This window comes from Artemia sp. Qi Xiang Cuo, chromosome 1, assembly GCF_049724085.1.
Source record: "Artemia sp. Qi Xiang Cuo chromosome 1, ASM4972408v1, whole genome shotgun sequence".
Classification (NCBI taxonomy): Eukaryota; Metazoa; Arthropoda; class Branchiopoda; order Anostraca; family Artemiidae; genus Artemia; species Artemia sp. Qi Xiang Cuo.
This window is the reverse complement of record NC_142794.1, coordinates 64,960,344-64,973,996: the sequence shown is the minus strand read 5'-3', so window position 1 is coordinate 64,973,996 and position 13,653 is coordinate 64,960,344. Positions and strand designations below refer to the sequence as shown.

Below are 13,653 nucleotides of genomic sequence, written 5' to 3'. Positions count from 1 at the left end.
GCCTACTTTGTTTTGACCTTCTTCTTTATCTTGTTGCATCTTTTCCATTTCTTTTTCCAAGTCGTCTATGGTTGAACTCAATTTGGCTATTTGAAAATAAAAGCTGGATAAAATTCCGTCTATATCACGTGTTCCAACTTGGCTTTGGTATCTTTTCAATTTTTCCGGAAGCGAGTTTGTCTGTCGTATATAATCCATTAATTGCTTCCGCAGTCTGAATCTTTTCTTCACTTCTGGGGATCTATAGAATGTGGATAGCATTTTGGCAACTGCGGCAATCTCTTTGTCAAGGAGTCCCCCCCCCAGCTGAAATTTAGTTTAACCAAAATTCTTGTCAAAACTAACATAAGCCTGCACAATTCAAGGATCAACAGAAACGGATCAATTTTCTTTAGTATATATTTACTTTTATAGTACTATGAAGTATCTTTATAGTACTATATAGTACTGTCATTGTATCAAATGGCTTAGTTTTCAGTTTTTACTGTCATTTCATCTTGATTTAGGAAAATTGGCTCCAACTTTGCCCCCCCCCCCAGGATTTTGACGAAATACGCCACTGCCCTCCCCAATCTTGAACAACAAGGATAACTACTTTCTAGCATGGGCAGCATTTATATCTCATTTTTTCCAGGGGTGATCGTACCAAGCCAGTGGTGGTATAATAATATAACACGGCTCATTTGAAAGGAAATTGACACGATTATTGTTGGATTGATTGATATGGGTTTTCTTCGTTTTACAATGTTCAAAACGAAATGAAATGACCTGTCCTGAAAAGTATCTTGGAAAATGAAGCCTCTGTCATATGCCAAATTCTGGAGAGGGAAGGCTGGATTGCATAATAAGGGTAGTATTGCTATCTCCAAGGGCGTCGTTTGGTGGGGGGAGGGCAGTTTCCCCCCAGTAATGTCGAGAAAAATTATTATATAGCCCATACTCCTTGAATATCCGAAAGTAGACCCCTTTTGCCCCCCCCCCAAATGAATTTTTTTTAGATTTGTTCCTGGCTCCACGATTGAAACCCCTTAACAGAAGATTGAAAATCCTCCCTTTTATATACTGCCCCTTCCAGCCCTCTTAGTAAGCGGATACAAAAAAACGCACACTGAAAGAAAAAACTGCCTAATGAAAAAAAAAATCATTAGTCACTTCATTTCCATGAAAATAATTTATTTTTTTGCACAAAATCTAAAAGATACCGTTGGTAAGAAAAATGTCCCTTGAACTCTAGATATGTGGAAAAGTTGCGCATATCTCATTAATGTCATATTTTAACAAAGAATTATATTGACTTGTTCAGTTTCATTGCTTAAATTAAACGAAGGTCTTTTTGTAAATTTTACTGGGTATGTTTCAAAAAATAAAACCGAGCAAGAATTAACATTTAAAAAATCTTAGGGAAGAAAAGAGCAAAGTTGAAAACTAACAGAAACTGTTACGTCACAGATTGCGCAAGATTTATCAACAAAACTAAGTAAGCTGATTCTGACATTAAATAATTACTCGGTTAAATAAACCAAGTTAATCGGTTTCCAATATCAGTACAATTTTAGATACTAGCACTTCATTGAAAACTGATCTTCCGTATGTTTTTAGGAAAGCATATGTGATGCTAAAACCTTTCGATATCATGATTGGCGAAAAACTTTCAGACTTTTAAATTAGTTCTTTTATTTCCTTCAAGGTATTCATAGATTTTTCTTTTATCCAGACATCATGTGGTTTTCTAGGTCTGCTTTGTGTTCTCAGCAAAACGGCAGTTCTTACAATTCTACAAAAATATTGGAAAACATCCACTTAAAATTTGAGCTAGTTTATCAGATATGTCATGCTTAATCATCGAAGCAATAATTTTTGTTCATTTTAAGTTTCAACTTCGCTCTTTACTTCCCTAAGAAAAACTTATTGTCTAATTAGCATCAATCAAAGGCGACTTTCTACGTCATGATCGTCCAAGCTTTGATTTCTAATCTTGAACAATTTCAATTCTGGGTAGCAAGACAAATTTCATCTTTTTTTTCTGTGCAATTGACGATAACAATCTTTTTTAATATTATTATATTTCTATACTTTAAACTCATTCTAGAACACCACTTGCATCAAGAGCAACAGCTAAAAAGTTTAGCAACCTAAATTTGGGTGTATGCTCCCTCTCCAAGTTTGTAGGTTAGGTTTCTGTTGTCCCGTGGCATGAATATTTTAACGTAAAACGACAAGTTGGATGCCAACCGGTTGTTGAGACTAACATTTACCAAATACGCATTTTTAATATGCTTTGTTTTTCGATCAAAAATACGCTGAAAAAAACAGGTGAATTTCCCTATTTTTTATGCAATTGCAGATCTTTCTCCAAGAAGAAGTAAAATCATAATTCGGGCTCGATGAATGGATAGATATGAAAATGCCGAACAAAAAATGATAGAAGTGTTTTCCATCTCAATGCAAGTTACAACTGTAGCTTTGTTGAAAATTGCATGTTTCTCACGAAATACAAACCTTAAAATTGCACAATAGTCACACAAATTTTCTGTAAGATTAAGAATATTTTTCCAAATATTGCACAATTGCCACTTTACATCGTTAATTCCATAATCAAAGGATACATATCACATTACATAATCAAGGAGACGAAAAATAACATTTTCAAGTTGAAGGAAAAATATTTTCAAGTACGAGATGCGGAAAATACGTTCAGGTTCCACCTTTCAACTGAATAAAGCTACTTTCTTTTTATGTGACGAAGTGTTGCCCCACCCACCCTCCGTGCTCCTCTTCACAAATGCGACCCGTGAAAACAGGCCCACAAAAAAGTACAATAATTGATTTTCAGTGACAAATAGATGCTTTGGTCAAAACAAAGTGTACTCTTTTGTCCTCAAGGTAGGATGTAGCTGCAACCCTTTTGACATCCTGCACATTGAATCTTTTTGTTTTAAAACTTACAATTGTAAAGTAACTATACAACTTAAGAAAAAACTAATCTCCTTAATGGTGACATGAAAGGAGGGGGGGGGTACTGAATAATTCATTTTTTTTAACAGAGAACTATCCAAGAATTAACCATTAAGAAAATTAAACATGACAGCTCCAGTAATAAAAAAAAGGAAATATTAACATTATGGGAAATAAATTCGGTGTTAAAGTCAGCAATATTGTTTACCATTCAATAAATTTATTTCAAAGAGGATCATATTCAGAAATTTACCTGTAATTCCTTTTAACAAATGTCACCCAAGTTCGAAAAAATCTTTTAACCACTATCTGAAACTACTATAATTAACAATTAATAATAGTTGGCAAGTAAGTAACTATAATAAGTGCTTTAATTCTCTTGAACAAAAAACGCATGTTGGCATCTTTCAGTTGCCTCTTTGTACTATAGTAAGCATTCATCCAAGTTTTCGAGTTTCATAAAACATGAAATTTGCAGTAGTACAAATAGAAACTAAAAATCTTATTGTAGGTTTTTCAACTGCTGCTCACCATCAGTTGTTTTTCTACAACAAAGATTTATTTTTTATGCTTCCAACGTAGAGCAAAATAACTAATGTATAAAAAGCCACATTTTATTTATGTGCTAAAGTAAAGGAGATACAAATGAGATATTAAAGTAAAGGAGATACAGTATTTTATAAAAAGTAAAAACCAAACCTTCTAGTTAAAAAAAAATAAAAACTCAGACCAACCTCCAAAATGAAGGCAAAATTACTTTGAGAATCAGACGGTATATTAGATAACAGGCTTAAACAAACAATCCAGAATGCTTAGATTAAGGTGGTGCATAAATTTTATTTCCTTTAGTGAGGTAGATTAAACCTCTCAAATTACCAAAACAGGCGCCAAAGAGCTAGTTCTCATAGAATCTGGACAAATACTTAGCATCTTTCTTTCTTAAACTTCGTGTGTTATTATCCGGGTGACAAAAGAGCAAAATGTACTCAATTCGATTCTGCCATATTAACTAAAAACTCACAAGAACATCTAAATTTGAACCAAAGTTCATAGTTTACCGTAAATCTGGAGTATATTAGAACCAGTATTTATTCTGCTGCAGATAACAATATGAACTGGCCTAATTAATCGGTAGCAGGCAAGTCACACAAATACATATTTGGGACATCAATAAACCCTACTTACATGGCATTATCGCCACTATGTCACTTACACATTCATGCATCTTAAGTCTGAAGCCCATAATGTTCTGAATAATAAAAGGTAAACCGGCAAATTGAATACTCCCCCCCCAAAAAAAAAAATGTAGTTGTTTTCAAGTAGGTTTCTATTCTTTGTTTAGACAGCTGGATATAAATAAATATGAGTACACCCAGAATTCTGATCTAGAGGAAGGAAAACGCAAAATGGACCAGGCATGAGGAGAAGGTGAGTGATAGACTCAATTTCATCCTTCTTCATATTAATGTTTCACAATTTTAGCCTTTTTAGAGTCAAATACAAAATCAACTTCAATACAGACTAAAATATTTTTTTCAATATGTAACATCTGTTTTCCCCCAAGGTCTCTTCCACATGGGCATGCTCCTGAATTTGAATAATAGCCGTTTTGTTATTCAAGAAGAAATTTAAACTTCCAAAATCAAAAATATACACATGAATATTAAAGCCACCATGCAAAGGACACCTAAATGAACAAAAAATGACAGGATTTTTAATAAGTGATTTTGCATAGTGTATTTATTGACAATTCCAGTGATTTTGCTTAAAACCTAGAAAAATTGTACCACTTAATCTTCATATACCCAAGATTCTTCTGCTGGTTTCCAGCTAACTAGTTCCTCAGGTTTGAACCACAAGGCAATCTCCTTTTCTGCACTTTCAACAGCATCTGAACCATGGCAAATATTTCGGCCAACTTGTATACAGTAGTCTCCGCGAATAGTGCCAGGCTTAGAGTCAGCTGGGTTTGTCTCACCAAGCATTTGTCGACCAGTCTTGACAGCATTCAATCCTTCCCAGACCATAGCAACAACTGGGCCTGCAAGTGATAATGTCTGTTAAGCTACTCGAACTACATTATAAACAAAAATTGAAAGAGAAACATATTATAAGTATAGATACTTTTACCAGCACTTTATTGGAGCATACACAAGATATATCAGAAGTATCACATATCAGTACTATAAAACCAAACGTAAATAATGTGTTTGAAACCACAAGTTAAATAAACAACGAAATACTTTGTTGATAATGAAAAAAGAAACAAACTAAGTCTGAGAAATAATAACTAAAATATAAAAATGTAAAAAACAACATATGCAATGTTGCATTAATAAGTATGTCAGCTTTATTCAGGGGGGGGGGCCAAATCACCCCAAAAGAATTGTTCAAATGAATATTAGCCCCATTTATAAAGACCAACCCAGATTTTTAAGTCCCTTCCTCTGCAAAGAGTTGTAGGTTTTGTGCTTATCCTGCCCCCTCTTTGTACATGGCTATCAACCAAAAATATATCATTGGTGAATCTCCAGACAAATGGTTGTACCAAATGGTTTTATTTTAATCACTAAAAATAACAAAAGGATTACTCTGGTAAGAATATACTGGTTGTATTGCCTGAAGTGTACATTTACCCATTTTGTTTAAGCACTAATGTCACTTATAATAATTAAAAAGTGATTACTAATAAAAATAACAGATTAGATATTCATTAACTGTTAATAATTACTAATGAATTAGTTGATAAATTTAATTATTAATAAGGTCTTAAGCCAACCTGACACACCATGACAAAACTTCAAAATTACAAAAAAAATGAGCAATGGGACTTTAGATCAGTAAGGTTGAGTGAAGAAGAATATATGGCTTGAAGTATAGAAGAAACATGAAGTTAGAAGTTTAGAAGAAGACTGTAAAAACTATTTTGTTTGACCAGATATTACACAAGCTAATATATTATGTTATACAAAGCTAGATTAGCTAAAAGCACATTCAATAAATATATAAAGCTAAATTAAAACATGATATACAAACATTTCACAAAGATTGTTGTCAAGAAGATGTCTTTCATTTTATTAATTCAAGTATTATTGAATAGTCAATGCTAACAAAAATCAGTACTATAGGCTATTAAATGTTTACGCATGTAGCATGTGGCTACTAAAATGAAATTTTATAGCTTCTTTTCTGAAAGAAAAGAGGGGAAGGAATGTAGTTGAAACTCTTCTCCAATTAGGATTCTTGAACATGAAGTAGTTCTGTCTACTCCCATAAGGTTGTCATCACAGTGATATATTTATTTTTTGTAAAATACAAAATTAGTCAACATTGCCACCAACAGAACAGAACAGTGATACTTCAGCCAAATTATGTTGAAAACTGCAAATTTATGGCTATGTCAACCAAAGGCAATTAAGAAAGGATAACAAAAACAGAACCAGATAGACAAGTGCATGGGCTCGTAAGCACTGTTGGCAGGACAACTGCGCGAAAAAGGATGCCTCCTAAACGGAATAACAAACAGAAGCTAGTTAGCCCAAAAAAGTCCCTAGATTTCTGTTCTGGATGTAAATGTGGTAGCGAATTGGATTCAAAGGCCGTTTTATGTGATGGGTGTGAAAAATGGCTATGTATTGAGTGCCTAAACATGCCCACCTTATCTGCCTCCGGCATCAATTCAGCTGTGATAGACTGGCTAATGGATTTCCTCACCAACCGCAAGCAGAAAGTTCGCTTATTCGAGATGGGTGGCCAGCCAATCTACTCCCATGAGGCCATGGTAATGATCGGGGTACCACAGGGAACTGTACTAGGCCCAACCCTTTTCTTGATATACATCAACAAAATTTTCAATCATGTAGATAATAGCATGCATTTGTTCACTGATGATGCCAAACTGTTTGGCATTGCAAATCCGAAGACCATCCAACGTGACATAGACAGTCTACAGGATTGGACTCAAGACTGGCTCCTTCAATTCAATGCAATCAAATGCTGTATTTTGCACCTTGGACCTAACAACCCAATAGCTACCTACTCAATTTACAATCACATCACAAAAACAATTGAGCATCTAGAGAACAGAGAAGAAGAAAAGGACCTTGGTGTCATCATCAACGACAAGTTGAAGTTCCATAGCCACGTCCAGCATGTTGTTTCCCGTGCAAATTCCAGCCTTGGCCTATTAAAACGGACAATCAGTAGCCGAGAGGCAGCAATATTCATAAAATTATATAAAGCTCTTGTCAGACCCCATCTTGATTTTGGCATGTGCCTTGCAGGTCCTTCTTATCGGCAAGATGTCAGGCTCATCGAAAATGTTCAGAGGCAAGCAACAAAGTGCATGAAAAGCCTAAAATCAACTTCATATGAGGACCGCCTCAAGCAACTTAAGCTATCTACCCTCGTCTACAGACGCATAAGTAGCGATATGATACTGACTTACAAACTTCAAGAAGAAAACTCAACCATCTTTAGCCGCAGTCATAGCACAAGCCATCATTACACAAGAGGACACTCCAAGAAGCTGCCAAAGTTAAGCTCCCAATCGAGAACCCGTCAAATGTACTTCTCAAGAAGAGTCATAAATCACTAGAAACAATTCAAGGACCCAACTGTCAGCGCTCCCTTGATCCAGTCATTCAAATGCCACCTTGAAAAGGAGTGGGAGAAGAGGCAGTGGATGTTCAATTGGGAGTCGTCGACTCAAGAGCACTACAGGTCCGGAGGACCTTAAAGCTCTCAAATGGATTAAGGTGATTAAGGTAAGGTAAGGTTATGGCAGTTTACAGAAGGGCTCTATGTAGAATCATATTTTAAATACATTTGGTGGGGGGAGGGGTATAACAAAAATACCACAAATTCTTATTTCATGGTTGCCAGGCACTACGACAGCATGTGGATTTAACAGCACTATTTTTTAAGGTTTATTTTTATGATGCATTACATAATAAGGCACACAATCAATATTCATAGCCACCCAATGTTACAATCAACTGTCAATTATTGCGAGAGAGATCTAATATTTTTACTAAGAGATCCCCTTGCAATCAATCCAAGGATAATTAAAAACAAAACGTTGCTAAGGATCTATAATGATAAGTCAAAGCCATATTGATTTATCTTTCTTCTTAATTATTTTCTTGTTTTATAAATTTGTTGTGAGTCAGGGAATCAACAGATAAAAGCAATTCTCAGAGGACACATGTTACTAGTTATACAGTAGGAAACATAAGCAAAATGTATTGACTTGGTCATTTAGATTGCACTGTCGAAGCACTTGAATAGCTTGTTATCTTAGTTAGGTCAAAAAATGTTCAAAATGAGCTTCATTCAAAAATAGAGATCTGGGTTGCAGCAGTAACTAGCAAACTAGTAAGAGACGATCATGTCCTATACTAAGAAATAAAATAGTTTTACCCAAAGATGACGAAAATCATTTGAATATAGAACAGTGAAGTATTTTTTTGAGAAGCAAAACTAACCAACTCCATATTCAAGTGTACTTAAATATCATACTCAAATACACAAAATAATCTTGATATTCATTTTTATCAACCATACCCCCCTGAAAATCAGTAAACTAAAATCCAAATGAACAATGTATTTTCTTTCTCAATTTTTTACAATGTTTTTTTCATTAGAGTTGAATTACTTTAAAAGCAATCTTTCATAAGAGAAAAACCTGAGTCAAATTGAATATAACATTTTATTGTGGTTAGTAAATCCATCAGATTTTCGGCTCATTGTTGCAAAAACGTCTGATTCAATAATGTTTGTAGAATGTAAGAACTCCCCAAAAACATCACTAAACTTCTTTTTTGAGAATAGGTATAGACATGGAATTTTTCAAAGAAGGGACCATACTTAAAAGAAACATACTTTGAATATGATGGCAAAACCTTCTACAACCCTATTGGGAAATTTAGTTCTGTATAAAACCTGCGTTTTATTCAAAAATAATTGCTACTCTTTTTTGTTTCTGCAGCCAATTCCCCTTTGCATCCTTTCTGGCAGTCCCAGTTTCAACTGCCCTATAATACTTGTATATTTTGTATGTTTATATTGATATTTCTTTAATCCACAAGTTATGTGATGTTTAGATAAACTTGAAAGGGCGTGCCCTTTGGCTCTCCTCAGTGGATGTCCATGTTCCTTCTTCTAATCCAAACAATAATCTAAGCCACTTAATCTGTCCATGAATTAACTTCCCTAATTAAAAAGAAAATCAAGTTTTGGCAAAATTAATCTCTCATGATGGAACTTTTCATCTTTTCTAAAAAAGAAATCATCTCAATGTACCTATTTGCATCTAAAATTCTTAAGGTGCTCTCCTTCTGTTGTACAGAGATCCTAAAAAAGATTAAATTAAAAAAACCAACAATTTTTTTAAGTGAAACAAGGAGCAGCATTAAAACCTAAAACAAACAGAAATTATTCTGTGTATGTGGGAGCTCGTCTCATCTCTTGCTCTTTCTGTTAGTCTTAAAGTTCTTTAAACAATACTCTTCATTCAAATTCACCAATCCTTCAGCTTGAACAGTCTTAGATAAACAATCACAACAAAAAGGCAGACCTTAACATTTTAGGTTTTAATATTACTCCTTACTTTCACATGAAAAAACAATGTTTATTGTTATTTTATTTGTGAAGGTTTTTGGAATTATGCCAGGAAATCCCTTACCCCATGTAAAATTCCCCTATTGTCAGAAAAGTTCTCCCCATGGACCCCCCCCCCCCCACAAAGAAATTCTGTATATTTAATAACAAACACTATATGTTGATAAAGGGCAAATTACAAACTTACAACCTTTTCCCCAGGGGCTGTGGGGGGTCATATTACCACAGAGGCATAGTTACTGTACCTTTTAGTTATGCTGAACCAAATGGCTGTCTCAAAATTTGCTCAGATGTTGTAGGGGGAAAAAGGGGTCAGGAGAAGGGCTAGTTGCCCTCAAATTTACTGGGTCACTTAAAAAAGACACTAGAACTTTTAATTTCATTCAAAATTATCCCTCTCCAGATCTTCTACTACCATTGGTTCAATTCAATCTCCCCAGGGAAAAGTAGGAAAAAAATATAAATAAATGAACACACATCTGTAATCTGGCAAAAAAAAATATACAAAATTCTACATTTTTCTAGATAGGAGCTTGAAATGCCTACAGTAGGGTTTTCTGATATGCTGAATCTGACAGTAGGATTTCTATTCAGATTGTTTGACTTTTTGGGGGTGTTATCACCCTTTTTCAAAACCAGGCAAATCTTCTCAGGCTTGTAGCTTTTGGGGAGCATACCAAATGGATGATTTTTAAAGTTTCTATTCTGTACAATGTAAAAATAATATCCAACCATGCATAAGTTTTACATAGATTATCCAGCTAGTTAGCTAACTGAGAAGTCCTTTTAAGCAAACAATACATTAGAAAACATGAGAAATAATTTAAATTTAAAACAAAAATAATTTTAGCCCACTAACCAGATATAATAAAACATGAGAGCCAACTTAGTGTCTCTAACTAGATGGATAACACTTTATCTTAACTCTTCTGATATATGTTTAACTAGGCAAATAATTAAATTCTTCATGCAGACTAGTGATAATATGAAACTATCCAGATAATTATTTCTCTTAGAAATAGCATAAACATTTACAAAGGCAGACAACACTTTGTCCTAGCCTTTCTGATATATATCCAACTGGGCAGACAAATAAATTATTTAAGGAATTTGGTGATAATATCCAACTAGCCAGATAGTTATTTTTCTTAGGCATGTGATCAACATCTTACTAGGTGGATAATACTTTATTTTAACCCTTCTAATATATATTCAACCTTGATATATATCCACCTAGGTAGATGTTCATCCAAAGCCTAAGTGAAATAATTATTTGGCTAGTTGGATATTATAACTAATCTGCTTAGAGAATTTACTTATCTGCTCAGTTGGATATATATCAGAGGGGCTAAAATAAAGCATTATCCATGCAGTTGGAGTTGGATTTTCATGCTACACTTAAGAAAAATAATTATCTAGCTTGTTGGATATTATCACCAAATTACTTAGAGAAATTACTTACATCCCTAGTTGGATAATATAAGACATGCTAGAATAAAGAGTCATCCACCTAGGTTGAGTTCATGCATTGCCTAAGAGAATTAATTATCTAGCTAGTTGGATACTATCCTGGTACTTATTTGTTATAGCAAACCCACTCAAGAATTATGATGCGTAAAACTTGAGAACAAACCAGTTTCATCTCTCTTTATTAATAGACAGTTACCTTAAACTCAGTGGAAAACAAGTGGCAGTGACAGAATACATTAGACTTATTGATTTGAGCTATAGACTTGCACATTAGGGGGGGGGGGGGGTAAAAGTATCTGGACAGTGTGAAGCTAAAAATCAATTTCTTAATTCATAATATGCATAATAATTATAGCTAACACATTTTGCATGTAGACCCCCAATACTTTACCCACTACCCCATCCCCTTAATGTGCAAATAAATAACCCAAACTTGTTTCTGATGTGTTATATTTTCATCATGTTATGGTATATTTCATAAAGATTAACCTAACTTCACTTCTTGAGTGGGGTTGCTATAACAGATAAGTACCCTATCTTTAATTTGCAAAGATAATTTACATATTTGCCCAGTTGGATAATATAAGAAAGGCTAGGACAAAGCATTATCCACCTAATGAGATGTTTATGCTGCACCTAAGGGAAAGAGTTGTCTAGCTAGTTGGATATTATCACCCAATTACTTAAAGAAGTTTCTTGTTTGTCTAGTTGGATAATATAAGAAAAGCTAAGATAAAGTATTATCTACCTAGTTAAATGTTCATGCTACACATAAGTGAAATAAATATCTGAGTAGTTGGTATTTATATATATATATATATATATATATATATATATATATATATATATATATATATATATATATATATATATATATATATATATATATATATATATATATATATATATATATATATATATATATATATATATATATATATATTTGCAAGGTTTCACTTTTATTACACATGGATTTTTAAAGGTTATCAAAGGTCAGGACCCTCTAGAGGGAGAAGGAGTGGAGGTAAGTACTTCAAAATACCTTCCCAAGACACACTTTAGCCTGTAGATCCATCCATGAAAGTTTCATTTTTCTAACCTAACCCCTTTCCAAGATAGCCAAAAGTAACTAAAGTAGAATTTTACCGGTTTTTTGGCCCTGGATTCATTACTGAGTTTTATTTTCCTAACTCAAGCCCTTTCCAAGATAGCAAATAGTAGCTAAACTAGCATTTTACTAGCCCTTAATCTAGAATTGGGTAAATTTTTTACAGTTCATATTACTGACTTACAAATAAGGAAACATACCACTTGATGTCATTTTTTATACTCTTTCCAAATATAATAATTATTTTTGTCATACATCAATTTCATCCCAACCCCTATATATACCAATTCAGGGTATATTTTGGCACATTAGGGGAGTAGGGGTATATTTTATTCCTGCAGTAAATGAGAGGTAAGTTTAAACTTTACCCCGCCCCCAGCCCCCCCCCCCCCAAATATGCAAATATATACCCTAAATTAGTATATATATGGGTGGGGGGGGTAAATTTCATTTCTGACAAAAATGATTAGACTATTCAATTTGGAAATAGCATAAAAAAGGCATCAAATGGTATGTTTACTTTATTTGTAAGTAAATAAAATGAACTGCAAAAAATTTACCTAGAATTGTAAGCAAATAAAAACTTAAAAACTAAAAAGGTAAATGAAATAGACAAAGGAAATACATCAAAGAAAAGTTAAATGAGTCTTACCTGATGCCATATACTTGACAAGACCAGGGAAAAATGGACGTGCAGACAAGTCAGCATAATGTTTTCGCAAAAGCTCTTCAGAGGGCTGAAGAAACTTCAGTGCAACCAGTTTGAGACCCTTCTGTTCAAACCTTTTTATGATTTCACCTACAAGTCCCCTCTGGACACCATCTGGTTTGATCATGATATAGGTACGTTCTCTATTTGCAGCCATTTTTGGACTGAAGAAGGAGATTAGACCAAGTATTGAGAGTAGAATGATGGATTGAATGCGATAATCTAGCGGCCGAATTAATTCCGTTTTCAGATGAATTATTATATCGGTTACTTCTTCTATTGTTAATAAACAGCAAAGACGCAGCGTTGCTGCAAAGTGAAAGATAAAGACCTATCCAGAGCTGTGAAAACGTAGCACTTAAAAAAAAATTAAGGGAGTTTTCATTTTAGGGGCGTTTTTTGCAATCCAACAAGAAACTTGCTTCTGGGGTATGGGTTTTCTTTTCGCATGATTTTTGTAGAATCTTTGGCAATTTCATTCACTCGATGGTTTTTCGTTATGCCTGAATGGCTAGGGACCCACGAGGAATACACTAGAATAACCCAAAAAGACAATACAGTTATGTGTATGAAAAAGTTGTAAATATTTATACCAGACTTAACCTATAGGGATGAAGTTCGAAGCTCAAGTGAACGAAAGAAATTTGAATGCACTCCCTTCTCGTATGGCGGAGCACATACTTGTCATGTTTAATCACAGCTATGCTCTCCCTTTCTCCTTTGTTTAAAATAATAAATAACAGCTAAAAATTAACCCCCAGCCAAGACTATTCTTAAGTTTCTCAATTTC

At 34.0% G+C, this 13,653-nt stretch overlaps 1 protein-coding gene across 1 annotated transcript; it reads right to left on the bottom strand.

The window, feature by feature from the left end:
• Positions 1–4,680: 4,680 nt before the first annotated feature.
• Positions 4,681–13,134, bottom strand: awd (nucleoside diphosphate kinase). The gene is made up of 2 exons (XM_089086060.1): positions 12,807–13,134; positions 4,681–4,996 (listed from the first exon to the last, which is right to left on the bottom strand). The coding sequence occupies exons 1-2, from the start codon at positions 13,018–13,020 to the stop codon at positions 4,746–4,748; spliced, it is 465 nt and encodes a 154-aa protein (XP_088942186.1). The 5' UTR covers positions 13,021–13,134; the 3' UTR covers positions 4,681–4,745.
• Between the last annotated feature and the right edge of the window lie 519 nt (positions 13,135–13,653).

What these genes read in the sequence shown, in the direction of transcription:
- awd (XM_089086060.1), bottom strand. Translation starts at nt 13,020, where the DNA reads ATGGCTGCAAATAGAGAACGTACCTATATCATGATCAAACCAGATGGT. An exon ending in TGTCAAGTATATGGCATCAG is followed by an intron (nt 4,997 to 12,806) that starts GTAAGACTCATT and finishes TATCACTTGCAG; the next exon opens with GCCCAGTTGTTGCTATGGTC.